The sequence below is a fragment of the Silurus meridionalis genome, chromosome 11 (assembly GCF_014805685.1).
Source record: "Silurus meridionalis isolate SWU-2019-XX chromosome 11, ASM1480568v1, whole genome shotgun sequence".
NCBI classification, from domain to species: domain Eukaryota; kingdom Metazoa; phylum Chordata; class Actinopteri; order Siluriformes; family Siluridae; genus Silurus; species Silurus meridionalis.
Window position 1 is genome coordinate 20,010,692 of NC_060894.1, and position 21,798 is coordinate 20,032,489.

A 21,798-nucleotide genomic window follows, 5' to 3' on the forward strand; every position below is an offset into this window, starting at 1 on the left:
AAGTGATGCCACCGCATCCAAAACAATTGTGTACCTCAAAGTTTGTGGTAACAGTTTGGGTAAGAAGGAGAGATGGTTAGAAAAGTCAGATGTCCCAATACTTTTGCCACAGAATGTGTCTGAACTTGGACCACTACTCAGACAGGCTTAGTCAGCAGTTCTGGCTTTGACACGAAAAACAGGTTTATATCAATATGCTCCTTATAATACATTATTGCTTCAACAGCTACAGAACCCGTCCTCTTCTATCGCTTCCTGAGACACGCACACTAAAAGACAAACACGCACAAGAACTGGACGGTGAATGCGTGGGAGAACGTTCTGTGGAAGAACTTGTGCGAGATGAACAACAGAAGAGAAACTATGTTAGCAGACCTTCTCACACCTATAGTCAAACATGGAGGAGGGAAGCAAGTTTGTGGTAAACAAGAAGCCTGTATAGCTGGAAAAGACGGGTGTCCCAATACTTTTGCCAGAGAATGTATCTGAACCTAGACCAGGAACTGATTAAATTAAAGGCTACACGTTAAGATGAAAAAATAAAAAAGCCTCAGGATGATGGTGCGAAAGGAAAGAAATGAACACTAGAACGCTTACAAAAATAAAATAAATAAATAAATAAATAAAGCTCCACCCCCTAAAAAGAAATTCGTGCTCATCAGGTGCTTCGTCGATTTGCATAATGCAAAATCAAACAAAGCGTAAATGTCGACGCTAAATTCGTAATTTCATCCAAGAAAGAATTACTGATGTGGAAAAAACACCCAGATGAAGCTAGAAGTTCCTCACGGTGCAATCGGGTTCCAATGTAGCTTCAGAAAGCTATGCATCTAATGTAGTTCAATATGTAATAGTAAATATAAATACGAGGTGGATTTGACAAAAAAAAAAAAAATCGTTCGAATCGCACGACATCCTGATGCTTCAAGAAACTATTTGACTTGTTCTTCATTCACTAAACAAAATGTGCACCTTCTACACAGCTCAAGGAAAACTCTAAACGAATTACTGGCAACCGCCAGTACAATGCTTTAGAAATGTCAAATTACAGCTTTAAAACAAGACGAAAAAAAATGTGAATGTAGATTTCAGGCTGTAACTGAACACCCACAGTCGTTGTATACTTATATTTTGCACGTTAACACAAAAAGTGTTTATCGCAAAGCCACGCGCTTGTAAAACTTTCTGTCATCCGTTTGATGCAATGCAAATGATGCGGCGTGTTTTGTCCACAGAACCTGCGAATGCGTGTGTGTGCACCACAGACGCATTTCACACATTTTCATAGCTTGTGCATTAACAAGCGTCCGTCAAGGTCTAAATGAGATATCTGCCGGAAAGTGATTTTCGTTTGTGAGGGTTTTTTTTGTGCCGATCGACGCCACGTTCTAATCCGACGGAATGGTCAACCACTCGGAGCCTGTCCTTTAAAAAGAATCTCTTTCGCAATAACAAGGTCTACTTTAGATGTGGGATTGCAGGCAAAAACAAACGAGCGAGAGGGTAGGTCAGATGGGAATATAAATAGAACATTACAATAGTGTTGGTCAGAGCGTTTACACACCCTGTCATTTTAGCCTGAATAAACTTCAACTTTGGTTCAAGTGAGTAAGCGGAAAAAAAAAACAAAACAAAACAAAAAAAAACACTAAGTTCAGATGAAGAGCTTCATTTCATTTCAACAAGCTACTGCAGTATGAAACCTACGGTATCGTGGCACGTGCTAAAATGACACCTAGTGTTGCTGCAAAAACAGTAGTATATCTATGACAAATAGAATCGAGTCATCGTTTGACTTTCATGGGGAAAATCGAGAGTAATTCCCATTTTAACATGAACAACGGGTTTATATCGTAACGCTCCTGAAAAAACGTTACTGCTTCAATAGTAACAGTTACGACTACTATTGAAAGTGTAGAAACCCTTTGGTGTTTTTTTTTCAGAAAATCGAGTTTTTTGTCACAATCCAGTCCGAATGTGTCTCTAACAGAAGAACTTGTGTATGATGTAGACCTGAAGAGAAAACGTTAGCAGACCTTCTCACACCTACAGCGAAACATGGAGGTGGAAGCGTAATGGTTTGTTTTCGAACAAGGAACGTTGGAGACCGGGTAAAAGGAACCAACATGGCAACAATTCCATACTTTAACATTATGCGGTTCCGTCTGGACTGCGGCTCGTTGAAACCGACTTCACCATAAAACATACACCAAGCCGAAGCGTCTGTCAGAGGTCTGTAAGCGTTCTTTAGAGGGCTGAGAGAGAGTGATATCTATCATGGAATGATCTGCCCAGTCACTGCACCGAAATCCTAATGAGCTGCTCTGGGATGAACTGAAGCACAAAGAAATCTCCAACTAGTAAAGAACGACTTTGGGGCGTTTTCAGCTGAATGTTTGGAAAAAATGATGAAGCTGTTCTTAAGGAAGGATTTTTCAATGTGAATAAAGTTTGAACAAAAAGTTATAAATCTGTTTGGTCAAAGTCAATCTTCTTACTGTTATATTTTTATTTATATTTTTTGAACAAAGAAAACCATCATTTATGTGGTGGGATTTTGGTGGGGCATTTTACAGAATGAATCTCAAGCATCAGTGCTTTAAAACAGTCATGGTGCAATGCCAAAGCTTGGCAGGTTTAAGGACAAAGGAGTTTAATGGTAAAATAATAAATGTTGTTTTTTGAGAAAGAGAGAGAGAGAGAATAAAGGAATAACTGTTTTTCATTCCACAATCTTAAATTCTAAATATAAACTGTTGTCGTTCATTCGCAAGTCCTAACGCCCCACAACGTGCGGTTCTCCAAAAAGAATCCGTTGGTGATCCGATGCAGTCCGAGCGGAATAACACGCTCCAAAAGTGCGGTTTATACCATTGTGTCGTTCTCTTCACACGTTTACATCATCCTGGCATCGTTCATTCTCGTATTACTGTGCAGTCTGGAGTACGTGTTGCACTGCAGCCATTTAACTACATTTAAGGTATTTGTGAATAAAAAGTTGCATGAGGCAACAGTTCAGTTAATCGCCGGATCTTCTCTCTTCGCCTCTACTTCAATACGTGGCGAACAATTTAAATCCATAACTGAGACTCACATGTTCTCTGCATGTCTGTCCAAGTTTCCTCCCAGCTTTAAAAACATGCCAGTAGTTAAACTGGATTCAGTAAATTGTTCTTAGGTGTGAATGTACAAACGCCTGGCGCCTGATGTCCTATTCAAAGTGTGTTCCCAAATTACTCAGTGGTCCAAGACGTGCACGCATGTATATGTGCAATATACATTGCGGTATAGAGTTTTGTAACATGCCAACAGCACAAAGCTGCACGCAAAGTCACAGGGAGCACCGACCTTCATAAGTCAGTGTGCCAAGACATCGTCCTGTGAACATCGAGAGCGGTGCAACTGGTGCTATACGGACCACGTGCTTTATCACGTCTGCTATTCTGACCACGTGTTCAGACGTGAATTTTTCACCGGAAACAGCATGATCTCAGTTCTGCACCCACCCTAATCGACAGATTTGGCTCCTGTGGACTTTGTCTCCCTAAGATGAAGATCCAGCTCAGAGTTTGCTGTTTTGACACCAGTGCAGAGATCCAGCAGGAATAGTAGAAATTGCTTGACACGCTTTGAGAAAAGAAAGAAAGTACTTTCTTGTAAACAGAGCAGGTCTCAAGACTGTTGTGTGTGTATATATATATATATATATATATATGTTGCCACTTTTCCAGATGTGCGCCAGAAAACACTGTATATCAGAGTGCCAGGGGCAGGATCTTCAATCCAACATTTTATATATATATATATATATATATATATATATATATATATATATATATATATATATATATAAATAATGCTGGATTGAAGATCAGTGTGATCCTGGCACACTAATATACAGTGTTTTCTGCACATCTGGAAAAGCTGCGACAAAAAAAATAAACTTCAGTAAAAAACAAGAGAAACCCAAAAAGAGAACAGACAACAACAAAAATACACAAACCCTCGAAAATATACACGTTTTTACGCTGTTTAAACACAAAAAATCCGACAAAAAGACAATCCGCTTTTTTGTTACATTTTAGCCAGTTGGCGGAACAACACAATGCCACACTTCCGACTCGGGCCAGTGAACACCCCAAAGAACAAAAACTATAGTTCGAAGCAACTAAAAAGAAAACAATTACAAAAGAAATAATTGAGGAAAAGAAAGTGATCGAGTGATTAAACCAGACTTGAGGAGGAAAAGAAAACATGTGGTTTGGCGTATAAAAGCTGGAAAACTCAGGCGGATTTTTTTTTTTTTGTCTCTCCGCGGCTGAAAAGTTTCTCGTCCGCCTTCGTTTCTTTTTTTCCCCCTCAAAAACCACAAGACTGATTAATTGTTTATACAAGACGATCCTGATTTTATTAAGTACAATTCAGTAATAAAAGCACTTTTCCCCTCCATTCACACGTTTTTTTATCCGACAAGCTGCAACCCGACTCGCGTTTCCACAAAGCAGCCATGCTGCGTTCTAACGCGCCGAGAATGTTGTTTACCTGCAGTCTCCGGTGCACATCTCAGGTTCCCAGGACCTGCACTGAATACACACACCACGTCCAAACTTTCACTCTCTAACCGCAATTCCAAGCTGAAGTGCACACTAGGCTCCGGCATCTCCTTAGCATCTAACACACAGCACATCTGCGCCAAACTTCTCTCTGTGTGCTCAATCGGAGCTCATCCTCGTGAAAAGAAAAGAGGTGGTGTTTTTCCCACAAAGCAATGCAGCCACAGGAGCATCTGGAGGCTTGTGTAGACAGCATGGTCTGATGAGTTACAGATGTGCAATGGCCTGGTACAGAAATCACCTGCTTGGCCTGCAGAATATTTACTAATCATTACATTACATGCTGATGGATCTCTGACATGCATGTATGCATTGAATGGGTGGCTGAAACACTCTTTTCAGGGGAAGTTGCATGCTCAGGTTGCATGCTAAATTGCATGCTCAAATGCATGTTCAATCGCATGCTCAAATGCATGCTCAATTGCATGCTCAAATGGCTCTTTGAGTCTCTAAGTGGCGTCTGAGATTATTTGCATATTTGTTGAAAGTATAGTGGAAGTATAGGGAAGTAAAGTCCTGACATGCTACCAGAGAAATTTGTAAACAAAGTACACAGTATCTTAGGAAACCGTACCGAATCATCCGTACGATGGTTTTGTGAAAAGACACAAACACGTTTTTCATCGGAAGTTGCGTGATCAAGGCTCTTCGAGTCTCCAAAATGGTGTCAGATTATTTGCATATTCGTTGAATATGCAATTGCAAATGTGTTCTTGAAGTAAAAACTTGGCATGTTACCAGAAAGATTTGGAAGCAAAGCGTATACCATCTTTGGGGGAAAACAACACAAACTCATCCGGACAACGTTTTCTGAACATCACAACTCCATCCGAACAAAAGTGCAAGAAAATAGTTCCACACAAACGCCTCAAAAAGAATACAGAGGATGCATAATGGGCGATAAACACTGCTTTAATGTGCGGCTGTTCCTAATAAAGTACAGCTAGCTTTACACTTTTTAACACCGCAATTAGCCTGTTAGCAGGGTCATGCCTCAGTCATTCACAACCCAACATCTACTCAATTTCTTGTCATCACATTTGATCTTCTGCAAATCGAGAAGTGTAAAAAAAGACAAGTATAGAAACGAACAAAATCAAATGCACATACAGGCACTATATATCACAGGAGCAGCCTGTCAGGTCACAGTACTCAAAATTCTCTCGTATTTTGAAGCTTAACTTCTTTTAAAAAAATTTAAACCGATAAAAAACCCAAGTTCTGTCAAAGCAAACAATGACAATGGAGCGACAGCTGGTTGAATCCAAATACATTTTACAGAAGTTTTTCTCTCACCTTTAGCCAAATGCCACGGATATTTCAAAAGATCATGCGCCGATACGCAGGCATTTCAATCCTGACCTGATTTTAGGGTTTAGAGAGGGAAAGTGCGGCGCCTGCTGTGTTCAGGGGCCTGGAGACATTCAGCAAGATGAGAAACCATGAGTTTAGCTATGTGGTTCCACAGATCATTCATCGGATGTGAGATGTCTTTGAAAGCCGCTTCTCTTCTCTCCAATCACGATTCACCACAAACACACACACACACACAGGCCACAGCAGCGGTATTTTAGTGATTTTCTGAAGAAGGGAGTGTCCGAGCTGAAACTCAGTCAGCTTTAGGTGTGAGCCAGAGGCCTCCCATGAGTTCTGTTTTCTTTCCTGAGGCGGACATTCCGCACATTAAGTCCAACTCTACACATACACTATATAGACAAAAGTATTGGGACATCTGACTTTTCCAGCTGTTTGTGTTTCTTCCCCAAACTGTTACCACAAACTTGAAGGTACACATCTGTATATGATGTCTTTGGATGCACCAGCTTTAAAAAAATTCCCTTCACTTGAACTAGGAGACCCAAAGGAGATCCCTGTTCCAGCATTACTATGCAAACCCTGTGCACAAAGCCAGCTCCATGAAGATATGTTTTTACATGTGTTGGACTGGAAGATCTCAAGTGGCCTACTACAGTCTCCAAACCCTTTTAAACACCTTTGGGATGAATGTGAACACTGACTGCACACCAGGACTTACCTCCTCACCTCACCTACATCAGAACCTGACTTTACTCTCTGAGTGACACAAATCTCCACAAGCACACTCCAAAATCGAGTAGAACATCTTCCCAGAAGAGTTGACGGAATGAATGATAGATAGATATAGATAGATAGATAAAGGTAAGCTTCTTTTAGTGAATTTAACTAAATACGGAGCATCATGTTTCCACACGGACCATTATTTCTGACGCTATGAAACATTTCTGAACGTATCGTAGCATAAGAATATTCACGATATCACACACTCCTTAATGGTGTACAGGTTTTCCTCCACTTCGATGGATGCAGTACCGTAATGTAGAAACTTTTCAGAATACATGTACGTGGCGGCGGATGCGTAAATGAGCGCCGGTTCGCTCCGTTTCAGTGTCCGGTGTCGCAGATAAAAGGGAGAGAAAAAAGATGGTCTTTAAAACCAAAAAATAAATAAATAAAATAACATTACATAAGGCATTTTGCAAGGTGGGAGATGTGTAGATCCTGGCAGCGTCCCAACCTATCATACTGCATATACGCTGCTACGTTTGCCTGCTGCGCAAAACATAAAATATTATTAGTATTTTGTTGTATCGCTATCGTCATCAAGTCTGAGACTACCTGTATAAGTGAACCTGGGCTTTGACTGTACATTACACAAAATAAAATGTTTGCGGTGTGAAAAACTCTCTCTCTCTATTACACACACACACACACACACACACACACACACACACACACACACTCTCTGCAGCTCATGTGCTATAAATAGAGGACGATCAAGCAGCACTAAAGATCTGTCACTCTGACTAACCAAATCTTATTAATAATACAAAGAAATGGTCTGTGAGCAGACTCGCTCGTCTCTGTAATTACACTTCGACTCTAAAGGTCTTTTATCCAAAAATGCTGGAGATTCCTTTCACATGAAACGCCCTGTATGCTGTGTGCTTTGTTTCTCGTTATCGTTCCTTTTTTTTTTCGGAATGATCAACGCTCATCACACATGATGACTTCCATATGGACTGGAAGGACATACACGCGTGCAAAACAGTCTGCCTCATACTGCAGGAATGTGAGGATGAAATCATTTCAGCCGAGCCCATGATAGCTCTAGAGTGGTTTTCTGTGCTTCCTCTATCGGCCTTCTTGTTTTTTTTTATTGACCTCCATTTCCTCTATGTCCTCTGAAAGGTCTCTCAGGGGAAGTGACTAGAAAGCAGGAAGTTATTCTTTCAGTATGACAAGCCACTACCCTAACCCCAACCCGCGTTATTTTCACTTCGTGAAATGAATTCGAAAACCTGGCGACTGAGCCGTGTTCCTTTAATGACTTTGATATTTACATAAAAAAAAAAGGTCTCTACACTCCTCAAATTTCCATTAGTCGGGGCATCGATCAGAATAAGTCTGATCTTAAGGGCAGTCTTTTATTACAACAAGATCACTTAAAACTGCCTGAACATCAGCAGTCTTTATCAAACTGTGCTTTTCAATTAAATGACTTATTCTTCTTAATCTCTTTCTTTGCTGCGTTTGCAAATCAATTCCTATTCTACGTCTACACTAATCCAGATTAGGGCTAAAACGAATCCTAATTTCGATTTCAAATGATTTGCCTCGACGCTTCGTTTAGTCCATTTAACTACCCGCAGAGCACTGTGTTTCCCCACGGACCATTATTACTGGCGCACCACCCGCTAATCTCTGGAGCGCACTGGACAGGTAAACACTGTACAATGCGTTTACCCGTTTTTAGTCATTTTAAATAGATTTTTATCTATATTTATATATTTGTGTTTGCATTTTGATGTAATATGGCAAATAAATGCATTCAATGGGTTTAGATTTTTTACAGATATTCTATATGTATTGCTCTTAAAAAATTAACTTCTTATCCGATTACTCAATGGGATAATCAATAGAATATTCGATAGAACAATATTTGATAGCTGGAGCCCTGATCCAGATAAATTTAAAAACAACATTTTAGTCTAAAAACTTAAAAAAAATGTCTATTGTTTCCCAAAAGGGGAAATTTACTGTACAAATTTACTTTGTAGTAACGAAGTAAAATAAAATTTACTGTACAAATGTATTTCATAGTAACGAAGTAAAATAAAATTTACTGTACAAATTTACTTTGTAGTAACAAAGTAAAATAAAATGAAAAATTAGCCTGTGTGACGTTGTCATGGAGTTCCTCATAACAATGTGATAGTTCCTCTTTGCACTGAACACATGTGGAACTTCAACTGACCACATTAGAAGCTGCCCTGAGTCCAAACAGCACTTACATATATACATGACCTACTCATCAGATTAAGAAGAGATTGACTTCTTGTAACTCAGAACTAAATATAACTAAATACATGCATCAGTCTCACGGTGAGTCCAAAGCGTGGGCTGAACTGGACTTGTACGATCCTCTCCACTGATTCTTAACCCTCCTCCACTCCCCTCTGTTGGTTTCAGCATTGCAGTACTACTTTAAACTCAGAGTCTGCACAGAGGAAACACTAGAAAACAACTCTGCCTGAACCACCATGTGCACTCTGACAGCACTCTTTGTGGCGCATTAGCAAATTCCTTCGAGGAGCCGAAAGCCTAATCACGCGATGGGTCTGGATCTCTCCTTCCTGAAAGGCAACCAGAGCCAATTTGGCCTTGACGATAATTCATCAGGAGATGAAGTGCAGGCCGTGAAGCAGTCTGCCTCGGGGGCTGGTGGGAGGAAGCAGAGCTGTGACTCCGACCCACAGTACAGTCCACACACTGACCCACGCAGCAGGAACTCCAGGGGCCTGACTTCAAGGAAGCAGTAGTGAAGTACAGTGATGTGAAGCAAAGTGTAGAGAAGAGAAGGCGAGGTGGAGAAAACAGTAGATAAAGCAGATAAAGAAAAGAGAAGGAAACAAAGAAAAGAGAAGATGAAAGAAGAGAAGATGAAAGAAGAGAAGAGAGGCGAGGAGGAGAAAACGGTAGATAAAGCAGTTAAAGAAAAGAGAAGGAAACAAAGAAAAGTGGAGAAGAGAAGAGAAGAGAAGAGAGAAGAGAAGAGAAGAAGAGAAGAGAAGAGAAGAGAAGTATGGCCACATGTATACAGTATGTGTCTTCCAAAGTGAATAATTTTGATTCAATCATCTTTATGCATGTCCACGTGGCCTTTAAACATACAAAACACAGCACACAACACACAACACAGCACACAACATACAGCACACAACACACAACACACAACACAACACACAACATACAGCACACAACACACAACACACACACAACATACAGCACACAACATATAGCACACAACACACAGCACACAACACACAACATACAGCACAACACACAACACACAGCACACAACACACAACAGCACACAACACACAACACAGCACAACATACAGCACACAACATATAGCACACACACACACAACACACAACACACAACACACAGCACACAACATACAGCACAACACACAACACACAGCACACAACACACAACATACAGCACACAGCACACACATCACACAGCACACAACATACAGCACAACAACACAACACACAACACACAAAATACAGCACACAACACACAACACACAGCACACAACATACAGCACACAACACACAACACAGCACACAACACACAACATACAGCACACAGCACACAACATACAGCACACAACACACAGCACACAACACACAAAATACAGCACACAACACACAGCACACAACATACAGCACAACACACAACACACACACACAACACACAGCACACAACATACAGCACACAATATACAGCACACACACAACACACAACAGCACACAACATACACAACACAACACACACAACATACAGCACACAACACAGCACACAACACACAGCACACACAACACACAACACAGCACACAACACAGCACACAACACACAACACAGCACACAACACACAACATACAGCACACAACACAGCACACAACACAGCACACAACACACAACACACACACAACACACACAACACACAACATACATACACACACAACACACAGCACACAACACACATACAACACACACACACACACAACAACACACAACACACATACAGCACACAACATACACACACAACACACAACAGCACACAACACAACACACAGCACACAACATACAGCACACAACACAGCACACAGCACACAACATACAGCACACAACACACAGCACACAACACACAACATACAGCACACACACATACACAACACACAACATACAGCACACACAACACACAGCACACAACACAACACACAACACAGCACACAACACACAACATACAACACACAACACACAACACAACACACAACACAGCACACAACATACAACACACAACACACAACACACAGCACACAACACACAACACACAACACACAACACACAGCACACAACAACACAACATACAGCACACAACACAACATACAGCATACAAAACACAGCACACAACATACACAACATACAGCACACACACACACAACATACATCACACAACATACAACATACAACACACAACACACAACATACAGCACACACATCACAGCACACTACACACAGCACACTACACACAACATACAGCACACAAAACACAGCACACAACACACAACATACAGCACACAACACACAGCACACACACACAATATACAGCACACACATCACAGCACACTACACACAGCACACAACACAAAACTTACAGCACACAACACAACATACAGCACACAACACACACAACATACAGCACAAATCTAAGCACACAACACCAACACACAGCACACAACACACAGCACACAACATATAACACAACACACACACACAACATACAGCACACAACACACAGCACACACACACACACAACACAGCACACAACACACAACATACAGCACACAACACACAACACAACACACACACACAACACACAACATACAGCACACAACATACAGCACACAACATACAGCACACCACACACAACATACAGCAGACAACACACAACATACAGCACACAACATACAGCACACACATCACAGCATACTACACACAGCACACAACACAAAACTTACAGCACACAGCACACAACACACAGCACACACATCTCAGCACACAGCACACAGATCTCATCGCTCAGCACCCGTAACTCGAGCTCCTGCAGAAACGCCACATGTGCAGAAACCTCAGCGCTGTTCTGTCTGACTGATCACATTAACATTATATATAACGTATTTATATCATGGTTTGTCTAAATAGCTGGAAGATGTGCTGCATGAGTGAGGCAGCAATTCTGAAGTTTTAAGCTTCCTGAGTCCGCCTGTGTGACTGTATCGTGTCCACGAAGGCAGAAATTAAGAGAGAACAATGATGCGTATGAGGTTTGATTATTTTCCCATCACACACAAACACACACACACACACACACACACACACACACACACACACACACACACACACACACACACACACACAGAGTTTGGCACTGCTTGGAAACAGCTCTCTCTTTTCCCTGTGGGATCAGGCTCAGGTCAGAAGATAACCATGGGAGCGTGCAGATTTACTCTGATGACTCAGCAAAGCCATCAGAGCTCTGGCTCACACTCTTCACTCAGTGAATCTGTGCTCAGGATACACTCTCCTCGTTAAAGAAACGACCGATTGGCGGAGATAAAAACCCGGACTGCTCAGAACGAGGTCAGTCTGCCTTTTTGCAAGGCAAATTACAAGCAATCTGCGGGATTCTCATGCGTTTCTATAGTAACAAATAATTCACAGAACATCTTTATTGTAAATATTGTTTTAGAAAAAGCGTTTCAATATACATCATTCCGTTTTAGATCAGCAAACACCCAGCACAGACGGATCTGCCAGATCTAATTTCTGGTAAAGGGAATGAAGATGGATGCAACATTGACACTTGCTTCCAGACAAGAGTGTACACACATTCAGGATAAAGATTTGTTTTGTGTAAATTATATTTTCCCAAATATTTCCAGAAGTAATTAAACCTGTTCTAAAATTAATAAACTCTTCCATCAGCACTGGTTATGTACCTAAATCCTTCAAACTGGCAGTTATCAACCCCTAATTAGGAAACCTGACCTTGACACTGACAAGGGTTGTTGGAATAAAGGGAACAGCTCTCTCCTGGCTTAGGTCTTATTAGACCGATTGCTATCAGATTGATGATGTAAATGGTGAGTTAGCTAAAGTTCGGTGTTCCACAAGGATCTGTCTTCGGCCCACTGCTTTTCTCTTTATATATGCTGCCTCTGGGTGAAATTATAATAAACATGGTATTCGCTTCTATTGCTATGCTGATGATACACAGCTGTATATTTCAGCAGAGCCAGATGAGAGGGATCAGCTTAACAATGTTGAGGAGTGTGTAAAGGACATTAGACAGTGGATGCTTGATAACTTCCTTCTGTTCAACTCAGATAAGACGGAAATACTTTTACTAGGACCACATGCAGCTAGAAGTAAACTTTCCGATTACGTAGCATCTCTTTGAGACGACATCCATTGTTAAAACTGTTATACAAATAAAACTGAATTGAACTAAACTGAATTCAAATTAATTGAATTAAAAACTGAAGTGAATCAAAATAAAACTGAACTGAATTGAACTTGAGCATTTGACACTGAAAACATATTCTATTCTATTCATCTCTGTAACGCCCATGAGGGGACAATGTCCATTTTTGAGAGTGTTATACAAATAAAACTGAATTGAGCTGAATTGACTGAACTCAACTGAATTAAATTCAACTAAACAGAACTCAACTCAACTGAATTGAACTAAATGGAATTGGAAACTGACTTCAACTGAATTGAACTGAACTGAATTAAAATGAACTGAATTGAAAACTGAACTGAATTGAATCAAAGTAAAACTGAACTGAATCAAACTTAACCGAACTAAACTGAATTAATTAAACATAAATCTGAAGTGAACTGAATTGAATTGAATTGAAAACTGAACTGAACTGAATTGAATCAAAGTAAAATTGAACTGAATTAAACTGAACCGAACTGGACTGAACTGGACTGAATTGAATTCTGCAACAAACCAATGTAAACTAAATTAAATTGAACCACATTAAACTGAATTGGACAGCATTGAACTGAAGTGAATTGAACTGAATTGAACTGAATAGCAGATCTTAGAGCTCATAAAGGTCATTATATTGGAGTATATATATTAGCTGAGTGCTTTGGCGTGCAGAATGCCTGAGTTCACAGTGCTAATATTAATTCTAGTTGGCACGCTGATCACAGGCTTTGTCTGGCTGAGCTTTGTCTACATCAGCAGGACTCTGGGTGGAGTGTACGGTGGGCTGAACATCTCTAAGTGCTTATCTTATCATCACCATTCATCTTTTTAGATTCAGCATAAATAAAATAGTGATTACAATCCCTAATATCGTGTCTATTGTCCACTAACAATATTTAAACAGCTCCTGCATCCTTTGACCTTCTTTTGGCTCATCACTGACCTCTAGCAGCTTTCACACACACACACACACACACACACACACACACACACACACACACAGTTGATATGTTGATGCATTTCACAGAGGAAACCACACTATCCACCCAAAAACCACTTCCTCTGGTCACCATGGAACTGAAAATGTACTTGACCACTAATAGGGCTATTTGAAAAGCAAGAAGATGCTTTCAAGAGGTTTTTTGTTCATCTACCACCATGTGACATCAACCTGCTTCTCAGTGCACGAGCACAGCATCTCAAAAAGCTGAATATCTCCAAAAATGCATGTTGTATATTTAGTAGCGGAAAAGCGTAGAAAAAAAAGAGTAGGTTCAGAGTGTCATGAACATAGTGAGAAGGTACGCTGAAGTTAGCAGACTCAGACGTTTGGCGGCGAGCCTGCCGGGCCTGACTCACATCCCTGGCCCAAGATAGATCCTCAGGATGCCAGGAAGTGACAGCTTTCTCGGCACAAGCAAAGAGGCCACGAGCCCCGTCATGCAGGTGTCCGTCAGATGACATCAGCACACATCAGCGGGCCACCTGGCAAACCCTTCAACACGCAAACCTGTTTACTGCACGCTAGCACTAAAGCTGACGTCTAACGTAACAATACACGGGCAACAAAAAGCCTTCTGCTGTTTTAAAATGATAGCAGTGCCGCAGTGACGTTTCTTTAACTCGATAATGCAGAACGCAAGACTTTTTTAATCCTTCTATTGCAGAAGTCTTCAACCTCTTATTGCACCAGGGACCACTTTCACCAGTGGCAGGCCATGCATTTCAGGGGTGTCCTACCTGAATCAATCCAGCTCTCAATGGCATCATTATGACACCACAACTATAGAAACCATCAATATTATAAAGAAACGCAGTACAGACAGAAATTGCAAACAGCGAGAATAAATGCCATTAAAGCAATGAACACAAGGCAACAAGTCTCCTTTCACTGTAGCCGCAGCTGCACCGCCTGCATTCATCATCTTCGAGGATTTCCCTGTTTTTTTCTCTCAATGCATCAGGGTCTTTCTGTGGATTTGAATGTAATGCAAATTGTGTTTTTGTGCAAATTCGACCGGAAACAAAACACAAAAGTATAAACAGTTCATGAATAAAGCTGTTTTGAACAGTTTTGTCCGACTTTTTTCACGATGTAAATATCCTTGCAAGTCAAATCCATTTCTTCTCCTCAGTCAGTCATTGTAAAAGGGAAAAAACAGCTATTTAATCCACACTAATATATTTGAGCTTGTGCAGTTTGCAACAGATGCGGGTTACGAGCTCTGACTAGTGCGCTCTCTGAGCATCCAATCAAAAGACGTGAAAACCCAAAGTGACTGGACGCCTGCTAGGGAGCCTCGCAGTAACCAAATCGCAATCTGATTGGTTGAAGCAACAGCTTCAAGCAGCAATGATTTAAATCTACCAAAAGACCGAACTGCTTGTTTCTGCTGGCCTTATGGGATAACATGATGTTATGGCTTTAATCTGATTGCATAGAAACTGCAAAACTATAAAATAAAGAGAATAGTCTATTGGAAATAAATTAATATATTGTCAATTTATCGACAATTTTTACATGGGGATACCTCAGGGGTTTCACGCACACTACTAAACACAACACGCATATTATGTTGCAAATATACATATAATTTTAATATCATTGTAATATCATTATTACATATTTATACTAAAAATGCAACAAAATTCTCCCTAATAATCAGTGCAAGCTTAATTTATCGATGCCTAGAAAACAACTGCGACTGAAACAAGCGCGGGAAATTGGCGTAGTTCGACGAGGTCATCATTTAAAACATGCTAAAGTCAATCAAATGGAAATAAAATAAATATTTCAAAGTTTTTATTCTTTCTATGCAGACATATGATCCAAGCCCTGGTACCGGTTCATGGCGCAGTGGTTGGGAAACCCCTGCCTTATTAATAAAAAAAAAAATGTATTCCCTAAGAAACCAGAATCTATTGAAATCAAAACATTTACTTACTTATGCATTGATATATAGTTGGTGTTACGCTAATAACTGAGGGAAATCTTAGTTTGAAAAATAATCTTTAGTATCAAATTCAGAATAAAACATATGAATAAAACATATTTCAAATAAAATTTTTATGTATCTGGCATTGTTCAAAGAGCCGTCCCAAATGTAGGGGTGGGCTGTATTCGGTTTGGGGGACCCCTGACATAAATCCCGGTGGGCACGTAGGCATTCATACGTACTGGGATTTGAATTCCAGCCGCCCCGAAGGTTAGAGCTGCTGTTTTAGAAAACAAATCCACACCTTCCAAGCAATCGGATCAACAGCACCGACTGAATCTGGCGCTCAAATCTCAATACAACAATGCAGGAAAGTGCATTGAAAATATACCAAGGACAATGTGAATCGAACGGGTGGGGCGGAACGGGATTTTTTTTTAAAATTGTGATGATTGCTTTAGGTTTCTTTTCACTTGGGGCCTCAAACCGTCCGGACTAATCTAATATAGCATATTGATGAATGGGTGGAGATCGGAGCAGTTCACTTCCGTTCAGCTCAGTCTGAAGGCTTGAGCGTTTCCTGAACAGGGAGAACAGGAAGATGTAATTAGATTGGGCTGGGAACAAGGCAGGCAATTTACCACCATCAAACTGAGATGATGAGAGATGCTATACGAAACAGCAAAGCCATCAATCTCCTCGAAAGATGAATCATCCTGCGTCCTCGTTATTGTGACGGGCGCGAAACGTTCCCCGTTTCCGCTGTAGACGTCTCGTCGGTACCACTTGTTAGATCTGATTGGTTTTGCATTTCTATCGAACGTGCTCTGAAGATGACTTCGGGTTTTGCATGATGTGGGAAAGCTGAACGATTTCACGTTGCTGTACGTCGACGACCAGTCAGGCAGGTTAGCATGAGCAATGTGCAGTTACAATGTGCAGAGCAAACAGAACTTTTTTTTTTTTTTCTGGAAAACAAACAACGATGAAAAGACCATGGGTCTCGTTTAATATTTGTATCACTAAAAGGTTGGATCCTGTTAGGAACATGAGACTTCCTGTACAGGAAGTACAAAGAGGCTGCTGGTTCAACCTTCACATTTAGAGGACGTTGGAGAAAGAGAGAGAGAGAGAGAGAGAGAGAGAGAGAGAGAGAGAGATTGAGGGAGAGAGAGTGATGCTGCAAGCTACAGTTCTGAGGAGTCACTGCGGTGAGCACATACACTTGCTCTGCAACACACACACACACATGCATGCACAGCTGCCAGCCTGATCCAGGGTGCACTGTAATCGTCATTGTCACTGTGATTAACGAGAGCGTCGTGCAAAGCCACTTACTGGACGGAGACGTGTTCGGGATCGGCCAGATCTGTCTGGGCGAAGCATCCGGACACCAAGGAGCCCATAGAGTTCCCTTGCAAGGAGGAAAGAAGAGGACAAGGAGACAAGGACAGTCCTTGCTAATAAACTCCTGAGCCCCGGTTCCTGCACGCCATGTGATCTCTCAGTAAACTCCTGAGCTCTTGGTCCCACGTGCCATGTGATCTGGCGCTCCCCTCTGCGCCGGCTCTGACCTACATGGCTGCTAAGACACAGGTAGCCCTTTCCTGCTTATTCATTAGGTAAGCCATCGAGCAGCTCCTGAACGGCTGGACGAGTGCCGCGCTTCCTGCCTTGTGCTCCATCTGCAGGCCGGATGGGGAGGAAGGTGGTGGGGAGGAGGAGAAAGAGACGAGGGTGTGGGGAGTTGGATGTTGGACTGCTTCATGGCCCCTCCTCGTGTAAAAGGAGAGGGAGAAAAAAGGGAGGGCTGAGAGGGTGAATGGAGAAGATTGTACTCCTCAGGAGTGATGTGATGTCAGCGCGGTGCGACCGTGGAGAAGAAGTCAGGGGGCTGCCTGGGTGCAGCGAGTGCACAACCGCCGCCACTCCTCTGCTGGAGCTATAAATAATGCTGCAGCACCGCCTTTTAGCTCCCTGGACTTGAAAATGAGGACATGCATCACGTTCCAGCTGCGCCGGTGAGAACACATGCTTTAGTAATCATACTATACGTTTGCCGGGATTAGCTTTTAAGCAAATCTGAATGAACGTTGCACAACGAACGAGCTCATAATTTCATTGTAAAAAACAAACAAGTGCGATGACTGCATGGCAATTACTACTATTATATATTTCCTTATAAAGCAATAGAAATATATGGCTATATGGCACTATTTTAATTATATATATATATATATATATATATATATATATATATATATATATATATATATATATATATATATATATATTTATATGCACAGTTTACCAAACCTTTTATAAATAAACATCTCATAATTATGCATCCCTATTAGAGGTCAACCGATTTATCAGTTTTGTAGATAAACCGATAATTGCTGAAACTATCGGCAAAAATCTACACCAATAGTTTTTCCGGGTTGTTGGAGCGGAAGGTCCACAGTCAATAAACAACACGAGAGCGGCCTCTAGAGGCGAATAACTGATGCCACGTGCTGTTAGTTTGAAATGTTTTTTGTTATTATTAATTTTTATTCATCATCCAGGAAATCCCTCCAGAGAATTGAGAAATCTCGATCCCTTAGCCATCATAATGACATCTAATCAATAAAACTTAAAAAATAAAAAATAAAATAATAATAATAATAATAATAATAATAATAATAATAACAATTATATATATACATTTTCATTTAGGTCCAAATAAAAACAAATAAATAAATAAAAATAAAATGTTATCCTACATTTAAAAAAGTTATTGTTATGTAATTACGACTTTATTCTCGTAATTTCAACTTTATTGTCGTATTGCTATGAATTTATTCTCGTAGTGCTACGAATTTATTCTCATAATTTCAACTTTATTCTCGTAGTGCTACAAATTTATTCTTGTAATTTAAAATGTATTCTTTTAGAGCTATGATTTTATTCTCGGAATCTAAGATTTTTTTTACAACATGGCACCAAAACGCCATTGTATATAATACTGTAGGATTTGGAAAACAGTATTAGAATATTGAAAAAAATCACTGTGAAGCTACAATTTATCTGAAAAGAACAGACAAAAAATATATATTGGAACGTTAAAAAAAACTTCACCATCAAATCTACTGTTCATTTGATGCAAGCTAATCGGCTAATCTGAGCCCTGCTCTGGGATGGAGAATTCGCACAGGATTTCCAGCTTGCCTACTAAACGAGAAACGAGAAAGTGACCCTCCCATGCGCTCGGTGATAAAATTGCTGGGAAGTGGTGGAAGGTGGTTGCTTAGAGGTTAAATGGATGAGGGCGGCTTCCAAATGCTGTAAATATAAGTGTAAATGCACAGTGCAGCTGATCTGAATAAAAAATTATTGAAAGCATATAAATTTTAAAAGGGAACTGAAAGCCCCCGTGTTATCGCCGTCTCTACATCTCTTGTGTGTGTCATTATGAATTTTTGATTGCATTGAGCCTCTGCTTCCCAAAGCTCATTCAATTTTCTAAAATACAAACGAATGCATAAAGCAGCAACTCAGCAAAGGTGCTCATCGCAGAGCCGATACAGATGTGCATCGACTGTACAACAATCCATCCAGCTGTGTTTCTAAGTAAAAACAGCACGCGTTACAGATAACCCTCGTGTCCTACCTGGTCCAGCTCTGCAGCCAATCGCTTGTGTCCTTTCCCATTGTGCCATTAGCCAAAGCCCCGTGTCCATGTCCACTCCTCGAGTGACCCGCGGATGTGTTCAGAAAAGAGGAAGTCACCTCCAGGTCTGCTTTTCCGCTCTTCCCGGTGGCACTGACGCTCAGCAGCTCCTCGTGCCTGATCCTGGCCTCCATAAACAGGCTGCTTTCCTTCAGCCGCTGCTGGATCATGGGCGTGAGGGGCATCTCGACCACCCGGTGTGTGTGCGCTGGCTCGGCCTGAGCGTCCGTCTCGTCGGCGGAGGAAGACAGAGCCTCGAGCGAGTCCAGGCTGCTGTAGAGCGTCGCGCACAGCCGTTCCGACTCCAGGATGCTCTCAAACTGACTGCTGAACATGTCCGTGGCCTCCTCACTCTTGCTGGCTCGGCCCTCAACACGCCTGCGGAGAAAAAGTGTAGCATTAAACTCACACAAAAGTGATTTTTATAGATTTGTATAGAAAACCCGACACACTCAGTTCCCGAAACTAATCAGTTAGAAGGTGCGGATTCGTTTTCAACAACAGAGTAGAGACCTGGCTGCATTTCTATTAAAACTCGATCGATTTATCTGCTTTGCCGATTAATTGGCACTGATAGTTGATTGCTGGAACTATCGCTATCGGCAAAAATCCATATTATTAAACAGCATGAGAGCGGCCTCTAGAGGCGAATCACTAACGCTACATGCCGTTTGTAGAAGTATCTTTTTTCTATTCGTTTTGGATGTAGCTGTTTTTATTTATTTGGGGTGTTACCTTTTGCTTCAGTTTTAATGCGTCTTTTATTTTCCTCAATAATGTTTAATAAAATTCATATATTCACATTTAGAGAGATCTATATTTAGAGAGATTTATAGAGATCCAGCAGCATATTAATCCCATTTCTTTTTAAATGATTTTTATTCTTAGAATAATCAACATCGAAAGGTGATTGCTGGAACTATTGGCTTTTAGCAAAAATCCATACCGATAGTTTTTCCGGGTCGCATTAGACAGTACGAGAGCGGCCTCTAGAGGTGGATTACTGATGGCATGTGCTCTTTACTTGAAGTCTCTTTTATTTATTTTGGCTGTAAAGGTTTTTGTTTATTTGGAGTGTTACTCATTGTTTTTTGTTTGAATACATGCCTTTTAATTTCCTCAATATTAATGAATATCATTCATATTTTATTATTTATTTCATTTAGCACATTTTCAAAATTCAGTGCTTTTTAAAAATTTTAAGTGTTATTTTTTTGGTTTTTCTCTTTATCCAGTGTCTATTTTAAATCAGTTGATTATTCGGATATCGGCAAGTACCATCCAACCTAGCTCCTGGTATCGGTACTATCCACTATCGGTCGACCTCTAGTTTCTATAGTAACACCTTGCTCACAGCTGCATAATTCTAAAGTGCATCGAAAAACGCATCGTCTTTGCTGTGCTTTATCTTTTTATAAGAATTTGTCTAATTATTTGGAAGGAGTCTCCAGTGCCAGTACTTCGGAATCATCTTAAAATGTTCAGGATGCGGGTTTTTCTCTGTAACACGACAAGTTTTTTTTATCGTAATAACTAGATTAGAGAGAGAGAAAAAAAAAAGTCAGGCTGGTAAAGGATCAAATGTTTACATCGTAATATATATAGGTTATATATATGTTGGACTTCCCAATAAGACAAAATGTTACTATAAATGGATAAAAAGTGTAGTATGTTTTTCTCAAATCAATAAAACATTGTGGTCATTACGGATTTGCCACCGATTACGAGGTGTGAAGCACTTTTTGTGGTGTTACGGGAAAATAATGAATGTCAGGAAGGAATCAGTAACTCATGAGATACCGTATGCCCCAATATTTAATATTTTGCTACAGGGTTAATTCATTGTGCATGAAATTGTCTGGAGTGGAAAAAAAATATTGCTCATAGTAGAGTTCAACCATTGAGAATGTAGAATGTGGTAA

At 40.6% G+C, this 21,798-nt stretch overlaps 1 protein-coding gene and 1 long non-coding RNA gene across 2 annotated transcripts in view; one reads left to right on the plus strand and one right to left on the minus strand.

Moving 5' to 3' along the window:
- The window catches only part of psd3l (pleckstrin and Sec7 domain containing 3, like), a 116,894-nt gene that overhangs the window by 67,152 nt on the left and 27,944 nt on the right, over positions 1-21,798 (minus strand). Inside the window, 1 exon segment of the mRNA XM_046860455.1 lies at positions 19,817-20,254. Coding sequence (XP_046716411.1) covers positions 19,817-20,254 — 438 coding nt within the window.
- Positions 11,752-12,902, plus strand: LOC124393111. The gene is made up of 3 exons (XR_006927285.1): positions 11,752-12,050; positions 12,194-12,366; positions 12,510-12,902. It is a non-coding gene; the product is annotated as an uncharacterized LOC124393111 (long non-coding RNA).